The sequence below is a fragment of the Monodelphis domestica genome, chromosome 7, assembly GCF_027887165.1.
Source record: "Monodelphis domestica isolate mMonDom1 chromosome 7, mMonDom1.pri, whole genome shotgun sequence".
NCBI lineage: Eukaryota > Metazoa > Chordata > Mammalia > Didelphimorphia > Didelphidae > Monodelphis > Monodelphis domestica.
The window spans coordinates 238,322,915-238,340,810 of NC_077233.1; the positions used below are offsets into that span (position 1 = coordinate 238,322,915).

The window sequence follows — 17,896 nt, forward strand, 5'->3', positions numbered from 1 at the left end:
GAAGAAAGTAGACCCAGGAGAATGTTGTACACAGTAACAGCAATAATGGATGTTGATCCAGGGGTAGTGTTAAGGGTAAATTTTAGAGTTGAGACTGAATATTTTTTTTTTTTGGTTGGTTGCTAGGGATTTAAATTCTAAATCCCAATGAAATACACAAGTCAGGATGGAATTTTATGGTGGTTTATTTACAATAGAAGGAAGAAATTAAGAATGAGGGAGAGAGAGAGAGAAAGGGAAGAAGATCTGCACAGGCCTGGTCTGAGCCAGGGAGAGTTCAAAGGCCTCAGCCAAGGGGCCTTCCCAGAAGATTAAATCTAGCTCAGCTTCCAGCCACGAGGCATCCTCCAAGATGAGGGGCCTTCCTGGAGGCTAGTGCCTCCAGAAAGTGCTAAGGAAAAGGGGAGTCAGCGTTAACATTCACCATGTGGTCGTCTCAGGGAAGCAGTCTGAGGTCCCACGCTCCAACCCGCCAAGCCAAGTTCCACCACAAAAGTCTCTCTCACAGGAAGTGATGTGAAATATAAAGGCAGTTTTTTTACATCACTTCCTGTGTCTTACATGTACCAATGGTGGCTTAAACTTGGCTTTGGACAGTCCAGGGGGTCAGTCAATTATTTCTGATTTGTCACTTTCTAGCACATGTAGGTCACAGACCTTTCTCCCCCACACTTAATCCTTAAGTGGGGGTGTATACATTCCTGGTTGCTAAAATTCTAAAGACTAAGCAGGGTGGCGTAAATCTAAATTCACAGTAGCTAGGTGGTTATTTGGCTGGAGACAAGAGGTCCTGGGTTCAAATGCGGCTTCCAACCTGTGTAATCTTGGACAAGTCACTTAACCCCCATTGCCTAGCTATTTCTACTCTTCTACCTTGGAACCAATACACTGTATTGATCCTAAGTTGGGAGGGAAAGATTTAAATAATGATAATGATGTTCAATGATCAAGTGTGAATGACTTCACTTAATTATCAGCAATGCATGGATACAGGCAGGGAATTCATAATGAAAAAGGCTCTCTGCTGCTGAATACACATTGAAGCACGCCATTCTTCACTTCCTTAATGAATTTTCCTCCAGTAAAAGTGAAATGTGTCTTCTTTCACAACATGACAAACATAGGTATGACACATGGCATAGTACCTGCCTTCTCAGGGAGGGAGGTTGGGAGAGCAGGAGAGAACATGGACTGCAAAAGGTCAGAAAACAATTATTAAAACTGTACATACATGTAATCTGGGTGGGGAAAGATACGTAGATACCATTCGAGTTCATCTCAGAGAGATTAGCATGGAGGAAGAGGGGAAAAGCTTCTGGCAGGAGGTGGGATTTTTTCTGGAGCTCGAAGGACATCAGGGGAGGGTAGAAAGAGCCATGAGCTGCCTAAGCCTAGCCTAGTCTAGCCTCCTGATTTACAGAAGAAAAAAACTGAGTTCCAGGGCTTGGAGAAGTGACAAAAGTAAGTCAAAACGAAATACCCAAAGGGCCTCCTTACCAATTCCTAAAGGCAATAATTCTTTCCCCTTTAACTTGCAAATAGTTCCCAATGCTGGTTCAGGTCCAGCCTGTGAAGGAGTCCCACTAACTGAATCCCCTTCCTTCAGACCAGTCAGGATTTATTACATGATATCATATTGTTTATTTTAATATGGAAATTTAATATGGAAATTGATCAATGATACCTTAAACCCAGTGGAATTGTGCATCAGATATAGAAGGGGGTGGCGGGTGAAGAGGGAAAGAACATGAGTCTTGTAACCATGGAAAAAGATTCTAAATCACCATAAAAGTTTTTTTTAAAAAACAGTTTATTTAAAATAGAAATGTATAGTGATAGTCAATCACCAACCATTTATTATATGCCGAGCACTTTGCTAAGCACCAAAGGTACATAAACAGGCAAAAACACTATTTCTGTCCTTTAAGAGCTCCCATTCTTATGGGGAAGACAACACGCAAATCACCGTTGACATGCAAGACATAGCTACAGTATAAATGGGAGGTGACCTCAGAGGGAAAAGTTGAAAATAAAGGAGAATTGGGAAAGGCTATGGAGGCAATTAGAAAGGAGAAATCTGACCTGCTTCTACTACTGACAGCAACATGTTCCTATAGTCACTCTATTTTCTTGGCACGGTCTTCCCCAACTAAAGGATGGAAAAATTAGAGTGGGAAGTCGAAATTGAAATCACAACTGCTTCCACGTTTTTCCCAAGTTGCAGGGACAGAGGACAAGTAGCGATGAGTAGTAACAGGCAGCAGAGGTGGTCTACAGAGCCCCTGCAACAAATAACCCAGGAGAGACTCAAGCTACAGACAGTGGACCTACAGTCAGACTGTCCTTTGGCTACTGTCTAGTTGAAAAGGAAGTGCCATCCAAAACCACAGTCATTTGCTTCTGAAGAGAAAAAGAGGAAAGATAAAGATAACACAGCAAACTGAAAAAGCAGAGTTAGAATGAAGCTGATTGGACAGATAATGAGCAAGTCAAAAGAAACATTCTGCACTATAAAAGAACCCAACTAACTCAAGAACAGAAAGAATCCCAGCTTATTGAAACAGAATCAGTAGATAAAATTAATCACAAATGCATTAAAGAAACTAAAATAGGATTCTGATTATGTTAACCAAATGGCAAGGAAGGAGATGAAGGAGCAACTTATAAAAATACAGAGCAGCAAAGAAGTAAAAACATCAATGGTCTTCCATTCATTCACCAAAAAGCTGAAAAGATGTAGGCAAGCAAAAAAAAAATCAATAGATAATGAGAATAAGATTGAAGAACAAGCCCAGATTATTAGAGACCTCAAAAATCAATATGAAGAGTCCGGCTAAAGTAATAAACTTGAAAGATTAATTTGGAAGTTTGAATATTAGATTATTTGAGATATTATAAAAAAAGGTATGTGTGTATGTAGGAGTGAAACTTGTGTCCCTATTTTGAAGATATAACTAAAAGAAAAAGTTCCCAAATGGGCAATAGGCACCATTGCTCAAAATCCATAGAACCCCAGCATAAAAAAAAAAAAAAACAACTTTCTTAAACATTTCAAGTCTCTAAGACACAACAAATTTCAAAATGAAAAAGATGAAGCACTTTTAAACAGTCAGAAGAAAAATTATAAAGTGTCAAGTTCTGGTAAGAATTTGCCCAAATTTTTGAATGATCACAAGAAGGCGGCAACAAAATTTGGTCAAAAGTCTTAAAAGTATAGGATTGGGCAAAAAAAAAATACACATTCTATAAATTTGAGGCCCGAAGGACATTCATGCCTGACACATACCCCATTGTTTCACTTCCTTGATGGAACAACATCCAAGATAAAAAAAACTTTTTTGAAATATAGGACCCCAAAAGACTCCCCTCAGGCTTAATATGCTTTTCGTTTCAGTCTTCAATATCCCAGGCTTCAAATCTAAACTTATCCTAAGTCCACCATTGGCTCAGCTCATCTTCATCCATGGGAAAACTCTGTGAAAGATCTAAGTTGTTCATGGTCACCGAGATAACTATTTATAGTTAAAACTGTTTAAAAATGTTTTTATACTCTTAATTTCTGTCCTAGTAGCAACTCTAAGACAGAAAGGCAAGGGCTAGACAAACGGGGTTTAGTGACTTGCCCAGGGTCGTACACCTAGAAAGTATCAGAGACCAAATTTGAACCCAGGACCTCCAAGTTTAATTTGACAAATAAAATCCTGGTAACAATCAGAAGCATTCAATTTATGTAGCAAAGAGTACAACATTGTAATTCTCTCTCGGCTCCAACCTCCCAAGGCAAAAACCTCATGTCTACTTAGACCAATGATGGACAACCTTTTGAGCCTGATGTGTCAAAATTTTCCCCCAAACTGAGCATAACTTGGGTGGTGTGTCACTTTGAGAAAAAACCATAATTTCACGATATTTGTAGTTTAAATAACAAAAATGTATAATTGTAATATATAACTATTTAATAAACCAAAAACTAATTATTTAACTTACCTGATTAGTGACTTCTTTGTTCATTTGTCAGTTGGTTTCTTTTGTTGTTCTTGATATTATTTAACTTGTGTGGGGTGCCATGAACTAAGATAAGTGAAGGAGACAGGGAATTCTTTAACTAACCTGCCTATTAGCGACTTTTTTGTTGCTGAGTTTCATTGGCTAACTCTTCAATTGAAGGTTGGTATTTTGTACACCTTAAGCCCAAGCAAGCCCTACTAATCTGTCAATCTGTTTCTTTTGTTGGTTTTGACATTATTTAACACTGAGAATAAGGTCTCACAAAAGTACGTAGAGGGAAAAATTGTGAGTAAAGCCATTGCTATATTTTTCAGGGTGCTAAAAGTGTCTGGTAATGGGTTCCAGGCACTCCTCCATTGCACGTGGGCATCCATCCTGCATCTGGTGCTGCTTTCACGAAACCAATGAAAAATAACCCCATATTGCCATGTCCTGTGGCAGTAGTGATGATGATGGTGGTGATAACTTGCATTTAGTGTTTTAAGGTTTGCAAAAGACTTTACACATATTGCCTCATTTCCTCCTCACAAAAATCCTAGGAGGGAGGTATTTTACTACCCTAAATGTTACAGTTCAGGCTGCACAGGGGTGGCAAGCCCCAATTGCTACAAGAAGACATTTTTTAGATAATACTTTGTGTGTATGGGCAAAAAACCCCACCAGGACTTTATTTGTGATAATTATATACCAGGTTATTTTGGTTTCTATTCTGTAGAAAGTGTAAAGCATTCCAACAACAACAAAAATGTGGTATGTGCTAGTAAGTGTTTGAGGCAGGATTTGAACTTAGGTCTTCTTGATTCTAGAGCTACTCCATCTACTCTGTCACATAGAAGGCTCTGGAGAAACACTGTTCCTGTGGTGTTAGGGCTGTATCCTAACAGATAGAGAAATGAAATTTCTTACATAAAAATCCGGAACTTAAACTCTTTTTTAAAAAAATTTATACTTAAAAAGATCCCTGTAGATATGATACCTTGTGTTGTTTTATGATAACTGGTCTTCTATCACTGTCTTATTAGAAGCTTAATAAAATACTTCATCTCTTTTTGCTCATGAAAAACAAAATAAGATCCCTGTATCATTTTTAGAAAGGAACTATGGATTGGCATAGCAGCTGCTGCATGGCAGTAAGAAGATAGAGGGTTCTTTGAAATTAGAAGAGGTTGGGGGTAGCTAGGTGGCTCGGGGGATGGAGAGCTAGGCAGAGATGGTGGCATGGGCATTGTACCCCTAGAAACTCAGGCTAACTATAATCAGGGAGATTCCTTGGCTCCCTGACACAAAACATCTGACCCTGAGAGGATTATCCTCCTGGGATTGTCCCATTGATTTGAGATGGACAAAGACACACCTCATCCATCTGTCCTCCAGATCCGGAGAACCACCCCCATGCCTTTGGGCAAACCTCCTCCTCAACCCCTGGCTCCGAAGTTGTGAACTCATTGCTGTAAAAGAAAATAAAACCCCCAGAATTGAGGCATTCTGGGAGCAACCCTCCAGGTTGCTCTACTCATGCTGTCTGGCTGTCCTCCTGAGGAGCAGCTCTTCCACCCATGCTGTTCCACCTAGGAGGCAGGCTTCCACCTATGCTGTCTCCTGGTCAGATTCAACGTTACTTTCCAAATTAATACATTTCTCTTTATTTTAAAGCCAAGTTTTGGAGTCTCAAATTTGAGGTGACACTTCTAGGAGTAGTTGACGAGTCAAAAGTATCCCCAAAGTATTACGATGTTTGAAGTTTTAATGCTTTTATGTTAAACTAAAGTTTGGGGCTCACATTCCAGAACAATAAATAGTCACAATCGACTAAAACTAGATGAACTGCTAGATTCCCTCCCTGATGAATTTCCTCCAGGACTGAGAGTTTTCTTCCGGTGATTAATTTCTTAATCCTTGAATAGACAATCGGGCAGGGCCCTTAACTGGATCATGCCACCATCTATAATTTGGCAGGGTAGGGGCAAAGTGGCAATGAAATGATCTAGACAGAAGTCAGTCTGGTTATCATCCCTACTTCGTTTTCCCTAAGAGGAAGGCTTTAATTTCTGTTAAATCCACTTTTCTAAAGGTGTATCTCTGAAAAGGATTTTAGGATAGAGAAAATATTATTTCTCAATATTTTTGGTTAGGTTAAAAATGTTTTAATATCTTTTAAATAAAGAAAATTAAGAGTTCATTTTTAAAAAAAGACCAATGTAATGGACAAACCACTGAGAAATTTAACTTTTAAAAAGAGAAATCACAGATGTACATAATTAGAAAAAATTTTAACGATTATTTTTAAAAGCTCAATATGTTATTATTGATGGATTTTCTGAGCTAAAATCATATAATCTACAAATTAAGAGAAATCAACATCTTCATTGTCAATGCTTATTCCCTAAATTTTTTTTCTTGCCCTCGTGTTATGGCTAATATTTCCAAGATTGTGTCAAAAAGTGACAAAAGCCCTATTTTTCACCAATTAGGAATGTCTGTATTATTTTTCCAAAATATATATTACCTCATGATCTTAAATTCATACTTTTTAGTAAAGAAGTATCTTTCTATTTCTTCTATATTTTTAATGCTTTTTAAACAAAGGAATGGGTATATTTTGTCAAAGGAGAAGGGAAATGAAGCGAAGAGATCTAACATGTTCATGTGATCCTTGTTTATCTTATGATTCCTAATGTTCTCATTCCACTGATAAAACCTGCTTGGTCAAGATAGATACTTTTTTCTATTTATTTTATTGTGGCATTATTAGCCTTACTGATTTTAAAATTGAATGGCCGGCCAGCCTTCCTTTGCCTCCCAGCTCAGTGCTTAGAGCCTCCTGGCCTTGAAACATTAAATAATCCATATCTTCTTACACTGGAATATGTCTCTACCAAGCTGACTCTTTTCTCTTATAGGCAAGTTCCTCTTATGGTCTCCATTTGGTGGAGAGGCCCAAGCCTGTCAGATTTTATTCCTCTCCTGGCTCTGCTCTGATTTCAAAACCATGCTCATGTGCTGGGTATTAAATCCTCTTTTCAGCTCCCTTTTCTATGTTTTCATCCCCTATTAGAATGTAAGCTCCTTTACAACAAGGACTGACTGTCTTTAAAAACTGTTATTTGTGTCCTCAGCCATCCCTCTTTCCCTTCCTCCCTTCATTCCTGATACAATCTAATTTTGAATAGAAATTTTTAGCATATGTCTTAATTTGTCTCTTTTAATGCTTCGTAGTTTAAAGTCAATTTTGGCTGAAATAATTATTGCAGAAGTACAGGAACTATATACAAAATATAAAATTTTATCAAAAGACACACCATTTAATTCAATTACAACCTTGCTACTTCTGTCTGCATCCATAGAAAATAAATAAAATGTTTATAAGGGTCAAAAGAATAAAAGTGAGAGGCCAAAGAAACAACTTCAAAAATAACTTTTGTCTTCCCCTCTCTTCTCATAGAATGTAATGGACATTTACCATCCTCAAATATGGAGAGGTGGGCCCAGTCATACAATTTTTAGTTGTTCTTTATTGTAAAATAATAATTAACTTCATGAAACTACTGATTAAAATCTAATTTTACAACTCTAAGCACAGGGACTTAAGCTAGTAATCATGCATTGAGTTCTTTTTCTTATCAAAGGCTCTAATATCTCATGAAGAAAATGAAAAAGGGAAGCAACTAAAAACAGCCTCAAATTCTGGATATTAATATAATCCTTTTGTAAAATTCAGAAAGAATGCCATAGATTTATTTGGCCAAATTGTTAATGATCACAGACACCACATCAAAGAGAAAAGAAGTCAAGCTTAACAACTAATTCATCCTGTTAGGTCCATGTCCATTCAGTGTGTATTAAAGAATATACATTTACATTTGAAAGTGCTTTATGCTTCTTGTGGCAAAGTTTAATTCTTCAAAACATTATTGCTGGCTAAGAAGTCATATTATTATGACCGTGGATAAGTCACTGAATTTCTCTGCATGCTCAAGTTTACTCTAAAATACAGGTTTTCAATTAATGATGAATGTCTAAATACTTAAGGTAATACTTAAGAGAACACTAAGAAAATTTTGCTCAAAATACAAAATTCCATGGAAAGATCCAATTTGAATTTTTATTTCCACTTTCAAGTAAGTGTTAATCACACTTACTAGATGTATGAGCCTGGGGCAAGTTTTACCTCATTTGCTCAAATCACTCCAGTATCTTTGCCAAGAAAATCCCCAAAGTCACAGAGGCAGATATGACTGAAAAACAAAGGAAACAATGAAAAAAACCAAATCAGTCTTCTAGTCAAATGCCTCATAAATACTCACTGTGCAAAGTACTGGGGGGAATTGTTAAGAACTAGAAGAAATATTCCCTGCAACCTAATGGGAGAGATTAAACACACAAAACAGGCCAAAAAAAAAATCACATACAAAGAAAGCAACCAAAAGTATAAACTAACAAAGATGTCGGAGCTTGGTTCAGTTTGAGAGTGACAGGAGATGACAAATGCGCCTGCTACCAAACTTCATAAGATACAGAACAGGAAAGGATGGTACGGTTAAGTTAATATGCATGTGACAAGGACTCTTCTCAGAATAATGTTTTATTAAACATATAAAACTAAATTTATTGGATTGCAAAAGATTTTCACAATTGCAAAGGGTTATTGTTCTGAAAGTCAAATAAGAAGTATTTACAAAGCACTTAGTACTTTGCAAAGCACAAAGCAATGTGCCTTGCACACAGTAGGTGCTTAATACTCATCATCCACCCCAGTCCTCTGAAACTAATTATATTTGAATACAACTAACAAGATATTTTTACAAAAAGTTTATTGATCTCAAGATCAAGTCCAAAAACTGATCTCATCCAGCCCTTTTTTACATGTGAAAAAATTGAGGCCCAGAGAAATGGAAGGATTTGCCTCAGAATTAACTAAGTAGTAAGTAGCAGAGCTTATACCTGAATGGAGATCTCCCAATTCAAAAGGCAATGTCCGAGTCACCATATCCCTGCCATGGAAAGGTTTCCTCTTCCAATTCCACCATTGTGGGTGGGTACAGGTACAAAGGGGAGCATGTGCCTGCACTTTTATTGAGAGCACTGGGGGGCATGAAGTGGCAGGCAGAATGTTGATCTGGGTGGTTTTGATCCTAAACGGAAAAAGGCAGTGGCCATGATGAATATGTTCCCATGTGGACAGAATAGGAGCAGGAGAGGCAGTGGTGGCAGTTAAATAGCTATTTCAGGAGTGGTCGAACAGATAAAAAGGAGAATGAGGGCAAAGGCTAGGAGCCTTTGGCACTGTGGAACCACCCAACATGGGCCTCTTGGTTTATGTACTTTGAGGTAAGGCCTGCGGCCTGGTTATCAGTGCCCCTCCCAAAAGTATATCTGAATGGAGTGAAAAATGATGAAAGCCAGAAGATTACATTAAAAAAAAATACATATATATAAAACGAGTGTCCAGCTTCAATAGCTGAGACTACTTTTGAGCATGTTTTAGTGGGAGTTTTCTTGGGGAGGGAAATGGGAGGGAAAGGAAGTACCTTAAGAGTGAGAACCAGAATTGGAGTTCTGCCATCTATAACTTGTGTGACAATGGACAAGTCATTTAACTTCTAGTTTCCTCTTTTACAAAATGAGAGGGTTAAACCAGAAGACCTTTGAGGTCTCTTTCAGCTCTAAAAACATGATCCTGTGCTGAGAAGGAGGTTAGTAAGAAGGAAAGGAACAAAACTGAACAATGAAGAGTGGTCCATCGGTAGGATCCACATTTGGCCATCTTCCATACCTAATTATCTTCCTGGAATATAATGACATGTTTTCTTTTAAATTTATTTGAAATATTTGAATTATTAAACAAAAAGAATAAGTTGATGGACTTGCCATTATTTCCTTGCCTTTACCTAAACAGAAATGTTTGTAGCTGGTTAGAATCCTGGGCTAAAACTAAGGTCATGAATTGGAATCCTGGTTCATCACTGAACTTTTCTATGTTCCACTGCCACAGATTATTCCTCTTACATGACTCAGTGATCCATGTTGTTTGGATTCAAGAATTGAAAATTACTTGAAAAAGGGAGCTCAAGAGCTGTTTCAGATCTTGCTACAGCAAATTCAGATAGCCTCATATAAAGGTACTCAGCTTCCCACACTTTCCTAGCAAGCATATTGGATAGGTCATATTAACTGTGTAACCTTGGCTAAGTCACTGAACTTCCCTGTATTACCCAGTTTACTATGAAATATGGGATTTAGAATGATGGATGCCAGAATTCTAAAGGTACCTAAAGTCCACTAAGAAAATTTTGCTCAAACTACTCTACAAAATCCTGCAGAAAGATCTTGCTTTAATTTTCATGACTACCTTTAAGAAGAAAAGAGGTAAAGTTGGCATACTAAATTTTAAGCTACAACTGGAACTTGAGACTTAGGTCCTATGACAATATCATTAATAAATAACATAATATACAACTCTTGAGCATAACACCAAAGTTATTGTCACAGCAGCTTTTAATATCATATGTGTTAACATCATTTACATAAGCTTCATATTTAAGAAATACTAAAAAAAAGGTATAATATTAGTTTGTAATTTAGTCTAATTTCTCTCTTCTAGGATTAAAATTGAGATTAGGAAAACCAGGGATGAGGCCACATAAAAGATTCTGGGACTATTTTCTAAACCAATTATGTTGAAGAATATGAATTCAACAGGTACGTTAATAATAACAGTCTGATAAAACACCAAGAAGAATGATGTTTTCTATGGCCAACACTATTTGTTTAGAGTGGAAAATGGCAATTCCTTCAAGTTAAGTACCTTATGTAGGTTTTCTATTTTCTAGCCTGGTCTTATTGTATACTTCATCCTACTTAAAAGTAAAAAAAAATATTTAAGGGAGTCAAGCATGTTGGTATAAATAAATGAAGTGCATTACAGTATGGTTACAGACTGGATAACATGCACCATTTATGTACATTTCACCTGCATAGATGTAAAGAGCCTTTCTTAAAAGAAGGCATAAAATACAAAATCTCACACAAAAAAAGGTGAGTCATTTCTTAGCACAGAGTGAATCAGAATGATAGTAACTTTGGCAGTTCATTTTACAAAGCTATTTTTCCCATTGCAAATATTTCCTTCATTCTGGGTCAAGTCGAGGTAAAACAGGAAGAATGAGATTTCCAAATGCAGAGTCCTGAGTTATGAAGTATCCTGAAGAATGTGCGTGAGCATGCTGGAAAAAAGAAAGGTAAGATTAACAATGAGAATTTCTCACCAACATGATGAAAATACTTGTCTTATATGAGGAATTTAAAAAAACAACACAGAAAGACTAGTATGAACTAAAATGGTGATGTACTAATAAAAGTGAGGAAAGACTAACTAGAAGAACAATAGAAACAATGACCAAAACATACCAAAAAATTGTATAATAGTAGTTATGTAGTCTCAAATTCAATATAATAATCATTCTTGGCCCTAAAGAATCAATGATGGGGCCAGCCCAAATCTTAGATACTTCCTAGCTGTGTGACCTTGGACAAGTCACTTAACCCTCATTGCCCAGCCCATACCACTCTTCTGCCTTGGTACCACTACATAGTATTGATTCTAAGATGGAAGGGAAGGGTTAAAAAAAGGAATAGATGATGAAACACCCATCTCTCTTCTCAGTAGGGATGTGGTAGATTGAGTACAGAATGTTATATACAGTCAAAGCCACTGCTGTCTGTTTTGTTTAACTTTTTCTTACCAAGAAGGCTTTGGAGATGTGGGAGATGAGAGAGGAGAGGGATGGAGAGTGGGAGTATTAGGAAGTGACAATGGTAAAGCCATCAATAACATTTTTTTCTAAACCGTTATCTTCCGTCATAGAATCAATACTGTCTCTTGGTTACGAGGCAGGAAAGAAGTAAAAGGGAGGCAATGGAGATTAAGTGACTTGTCCAGAAGTCTCAAAGCTAGAAACTATCTGTGGTCAAATTTTAACCCAGGACTCTAGGCGTCGCTCTCTATCCAGTGAACCGCCTAGCTGTCCCCCAATAATATTTTTTAGCTGAGAAAAAAAAAAACCCTCATCCTTTCTAAAATAAAAGAATATTTTAAGGTTTTGTTTTAAAAGTTTTTATTTAAAAATAAAATGAATTTATCAAAAGTTTTTATTTAAAAAAGTTTTAAAAGCAATATTTATTTTGCCAATAAAATTTTTAAAAAACAGCAGTCATGTTGCAATCTAGTCATAATGTTAATCAGCTGAACTAAGTACTCATCTAATTACCCCAAAGTAGTAGCATATATGCTTTGTTCTCAAAATGGGGACATTCTAAAAAAACACAGATCCTGTAGTACCACCTCTGGGGTGAAGCAAGTCAGTCCTGAGTTCATTTAACAAGATTCTGGATTTGCACAGCAAATTTCCTGAAACAATGTAGTAGTAGAAAAAAAAACAAAATAAGCAGAAAAGTGATGATTCTGAAAATTAGGGAGAGGTCTGTCTGTAATCTCTCCCTCGGTCTTTAGCATCTCCTAATCTACTGGTTGCTTCAGATAGGCTTAATCTTTTGTTCTGGCTTCCAGCCTCATCTCTCAGCTGAAACTGTTCTGTATAAAGTTATCAATTTAACAAATCTGATGTCTCTTCTTAGTCCTCATTATTCTTGACCTTTTTAATGGATTTGACATTGCTGCCCACAGTCTCCTCCTAAATAATCCTCTCCTCTCCATGTTTTTGTAACATTATTTTCTTCTCCTTCTCTATCTACATGTCTGGCCACTTCTACTAAATCTCCTCTACTATTTCTTTAAAAACAACTCCTCTTACCTTCTGTTTTAGTATCAATTTAAAGCAGAAGAGTCACAAGGGCTAGGAATAGGGATTAAGTTGCCCAGAGTCATATAGCTAGAAAGTGTAGGAAGTCAAATTTCAACCCACGTCTTCTTGACTCTAGACCTGGTGGCTCTATCCACTGAGCAACCTAGCTGCCCTGCCTTTGTTAATTCTTCATCCATATCACATCAAACTGTGGATATATTCTAAAGTTCTGTTCTGGGCTCTCCTCCTCTATCACCACACTGTCTGGATGACCTTATCAGCTCCCATTAGTTTGATGATCATTTTCTATGCAGATGACTCCCAGATTTAAATATCACATCTCAATCTCTTTCCTGATCAGAAGCTTAGTACCACACCACATTGGACATTTCAAACAATGTCCTAGAGGCATCTCAAATTCAACATGTTCAAAACAGAACATCATTCCCTGCCCCCTCCACCTCATCCCCTTCTACCAAACTTTCCTATTTCTGTTAAAGGTACTTGTTTACTATTTCTGTTAATGTCAATGACTTATTAGAGGTCACTGGGCTAGTCAATGACTGAGCAAGGATTAATGGAGCTTCCCTAATTCGAGAACTAGTACTCTAGTATAAAATGCTATTCAGCAGTTATCAATTGAAAGACATTATTTCACTAAATTAAGGAATATGGAATAATGGAAAAATTAAATAGCAAAAAATAGCCTGTTTAAAAAAAGATTAGAATGGAAATGAGATTACTGCCAGAAAGAGGAAGGACTTATTCTTAGATCCTCCTACAAAAAAAGGGACAAAAATTAGGGAAATTGAAAACAGTTTAAGAATTATACAATCATATATACATTGAGAAGTATACATTTATTTTTTTTTAAATACAGAGTTTTATCTAAGGCTTCTGGACACCTTAAGTTAACTGAGATCAAAGTGACATTAAATAATATCAGTTTATTACTTTGAAAATAATGACAGATGTAATAAAATTTATGATTCAATATTACTTTTCAATCTCTGCTAAGAATTAGTTCTCAAACATCTGTCAAAGAATAGGCTATAAACCACTATTTTAAAAAAATCAAACCACAATAGTAAAGTCACAGAGTAATAGAGATTATAATTTAACTGACAATTTTGTTAAGAAATTTACTGTTCACATTTCCTGTTTTAGTTTTGAAGTTAGCTCCTTTCACATAAGTACTGTGAACTCTCAAAATATCCTGTTTGCTAAATGCAACACGTCTTGGTCCACCTGACAGTGAAATTCAAGGATCATAGAATAATTGATTAGAGTTGAAGGGATGAATGAGGAAACTGAGGTCCAAAGAACTGCCTACGGTCACAGAAGTGTTACATGATGGAATGGGGATGTGTCATCTGTGGTCCTTTGTTCCAGATCTAGTTCTCTTTCTATTATATCATGTTGCCTTGCAACAGTTCCATCTCCATAACCAAAGACACTTTTATTATTGCAATACTGAGGTAGCTCAGTGATAATAGATAGTCTTGGACCTAGAGTCCAGAAGACCTAATCCAATTCTGCCTCAGTCACTTACTAGCTGTTTTACCATGAGTAAGACATTTTATATCTCTGTTTGCCTCAGTTTTCTCATTTGTAAAAGAGGGTAGTAAAAGTATCTACCTCTCAGAGTTGTTGTGAGGAACAATGTGATAATATTTGTCGTGTTTCACAAACCTTAAAATAACTTATATAAATGTTACTTATTGTTATTAAGTATTATGTATAACCGGGTACAGGTCCTTTGGGCCTAACATCAATAGAGCTCCTGGAATTATAACCTCAAATGGAAAAAATTACTTAACAAACCCTAAAAATCTGGGGAAAGTACAAGCAGAAAAGCAACCAGAAACAGACTTACAGACTGTAAGTAACATTTATGAAAGATAAAGGACTTTACATAAGCTGATGGTCTTTTTCTGAGTATCCCACCTAAGTCGAAGGTACATGCTAAAGAATGATCCCTGCCCCAAGTCCAGTGAGATCCAAGTGCTCACCTGTAAAGCAGCCTTCTGCTGCGCTGCAATATGCTGCTGTTCAGCATGATCACGAAAATCCTTGTTAAGGGGGGGCCTGGAGAGGGCAATGCTGAAAACAAACAAAACAAAACTTGGCTACTTTTGAGGCAAAGAATTAAGATTCACAAACTGCATTTTTTCACTACATTTGATTTGTTTTGTGTGGGGATGCAAAAGTTCTTTTCAGGATGAGGATTTTTTCCCCTAGTTTACCAGGTTAATGTTAGTGTGGTCATGAAATCAAAACCACATGAAATTATGGGCTTTCAAATTATCACTAACTCTACTGAAATTATTTTTAAAAAGCAGTTCATGAGTAGTTCTAATATTCAGATAGAATAAAATAACATATTTATTTGTGCGCATTAAGTTGAATTTATGACAAAGAATTTAGATGCTGAAGAATGGTGATCTATTAGGAATAAAAGCCAAAGACTGAGTAGAGCCTTTCTCAGCAACCTGAATAACCATCTCTATTATAGTGACTATGACTAAATTCCCACAAACTCTTTTCACTTCTGAAAAGGAAACTAGTAAAGTAGAAAAAAATGTGATGAACTTTTCTTCAAATTCTACTGGAGGAAAAACTCCCATCATGCAACTGTCTGAGATAAAAAGCTCAAAAATACTGTATTCCTGGAACATGGTTAGAAAATACCCAAACCAATCAATGAAACCAAAAATTCAACAGACATTGGTTACTGAAGGGCAATTAACCAGAACAATGGACCTTTTCACAAAAATTGACCAATCATACACACACAAGTGTGTGTATATTCTTTATTCCTTCTTTAAAAATCTGTGTGGTTGGGGCAGCTAGGTAGCTCAGTGGATTGAGAGCCAGGCCTAGTCAAATCTGACCCCAGATACTTCCTAGCTGTGTGACCCTGGGCAAGTGTCTTAACCCCTGTTGCCTAGCCCTTAGCATTCTTCTGCCATGGAACCAATACAAAGATTGGTTAGAAAATGGAAAGTAGGGGTTTTAAAAAAAACCAACTGTGTGCTAAACATAGCATCTTATTTCTTAAAAAACAAGAATTTTTTTGATTTTTGTAAAGGATCACAATAACCTACTGTAGATCATGGTTTCAGACTTTGACACACACCGACATCCAACAAGTATATATAATACCTGGCTCCAGGATGATTTGTTGAAGATTGGTTTTGCATAAGTAATTTCCTTTTCTCCTTGTCTAGTTCTGCCAGGATTGCTACTCGGTTCTTATTTTGAAAACCTAGGGGAAATAAGGAATAAGAAAATTTCAGTTTTATGACCCCAGGCCACCTGTAAACTTTGATATTAAAACCTCTACTCTTTTTGACACTGTGATGAATTCATTACTCTAGTAGTTGGCTCTATTTATATTAAACTTGCCTTCCCTAGGCAAGTATTATGTTTTCTTTCTTTAAGAGGTATAATTTCTTATCAATTTCAGTTATAAAACTTAGACATATATTCTACATGTACATATATGGTGCTTTTCTCTGCTCTCCTCTACTATATAAACTTTCCTCTTTAAGTTAAATTGTTTTTCTGTAAGTTTTAATCACCAAGGTAGCAATCATGCCATTTGTGTCTTTGGTTCTCCATAACCACTACTAGATCTATCCCCTATTCCCCACTCTCAAAGGGATCAGAGAAAGAAAAAAAGGATCTATATGTACAAAAGTCCTTATAACATCTCCTTTTCCCCCATTATTAAAATTAATTTGTTTAATTAATTTAGAATATTTTTCCTTGGTTACATGATTCATGTTCTTTCCCTCTCCTCCTTTCACCACCCTCCCATAGCCAATGAGCAATTCCACTGGGTTTTACATATATCAAGACCTATTTCCATATTATTAATATTTGCAATAGAGTGATCATTTAGAGTTTAAGTCCTCAATCATATTCCATTGAACTATGAGATAAAGCAGTTGCTTTTCTTCTGTGTTTCTACTCTCAGTTTTTTCTCTAGGTGTGAATAGCATTCTTATGACATCTCTTTTTGTAGTGGCAAAGAACAGGAAACTAAGAGAAATCCATCAGTTAGGGAATGGCTAAACAAATTATGGCATATTCATGTAATGTAATATTTTTGTGCCATAAGAAAAGATGAAAGGAACAGTTTCAGAGAAATCTGGGAAGACTTGTATAAAGTGAACATGAAATAACCAGAAACCAGAAAACAATTTAAATAGTAATGACATTATTAAGACAACTCTGAAAGACTTAAGAACTTTCCTCAAAGAAATAATCAGTCATGTTCCAGAGGACTCATGATGAAGCATTGTACCTACTTTCTAAAAGGGAGCTAGCTGATGGACTAAAGACATTAGTATGTGGGAAATTTATTTTGTTTGACTGTACATAGCTGTTACAAAGGTCTTGTTCTTTTTTTTTCCAACTGGGTAGCAGAGGGTGGGAAAAGAGAGGAAGAATAGAGATAGATACCACTCCCCCAGATCTGAGAACAGAAGAAAGGTCAGAAGGAATCATAGACAAGCAGACAGCTTTGAAAGTTTATGTTGAAGATATTCCATGTTTAAAAGAAAAAGCAAGGTCTACATAACGGATTTGTAGTTTCATGTACAATCTGCTTCTATTCCACAATGAATATGAAAAATGCTCATTTTATATGTTATTTAAATTCAGAAATTTTAAAATGAAAAAAATTTATGTTAAATTCTATGATTTCATGACTGGAGGTTGGTAAAACACAATCCTCTTTCCCAACTCCTTGAAGACTAAATCTTAATTTTGTTCTTCCTTGAGTCTTTGTTTGTCTTTATAACAATCAAATAAATGCCAATTTCAACAAATATGGAACTAAATGGTATCCGGGTTGCCTCTAGGAAGCAAACTATTAATTTTATTAATATTTATTAATGCTGTTAATTGTTCAGTTCATTTAGGGCAATCAGTCTTAATTGAAAAGTGATTTATATCATAGACATAGGATCACAGATTTAGATCTCTCCACAACACTTTATAGATGAGGCATCTGAGACCCAGAGAGTTGAAATAACTCAGCTTAAGAAAATAATTCTTACCTATTCAATTAAATTTTT

General features: G+C 36.3%; 1 protein-coding gene across 8 annotated transcripts in view; it reads right to left on the reverse strand.

Moving 5' to 3' along the window:
• Positions 1-10,485: 10,485 nt before the first annotated feature.
• Positions 10,486-17,896, reverse strand: part of INIP (INTS3 and NABP interacting protein) — a 51,008-nt gene continuing 43,597 nt past the window's right edge. For all 8 annotated transcript variants that reach the window (XM_007498152.3, XM_056806619.1, XM_007498149.3 and 5 more), the window contains 3 exons: positions 15,975-16,077; positions 14,822-14,912; positions 10,486-11,231 (listed from right to left, as the gene is read on the reverse strand). In XM_007498152.3, coding sequence (XP_007498214.1) covers positions 11,136-11,231; positions 14,822-14,912; positions 15,975-16,077 — 290 coding nt within the window. In that variant the 3' untranslated portion in view covers positions 10,486-11,135. The remainder of the gene's footprint in view (positions 11,232-14,821; positions 14,913-15,974; positions 16,078-17,896) is intronic.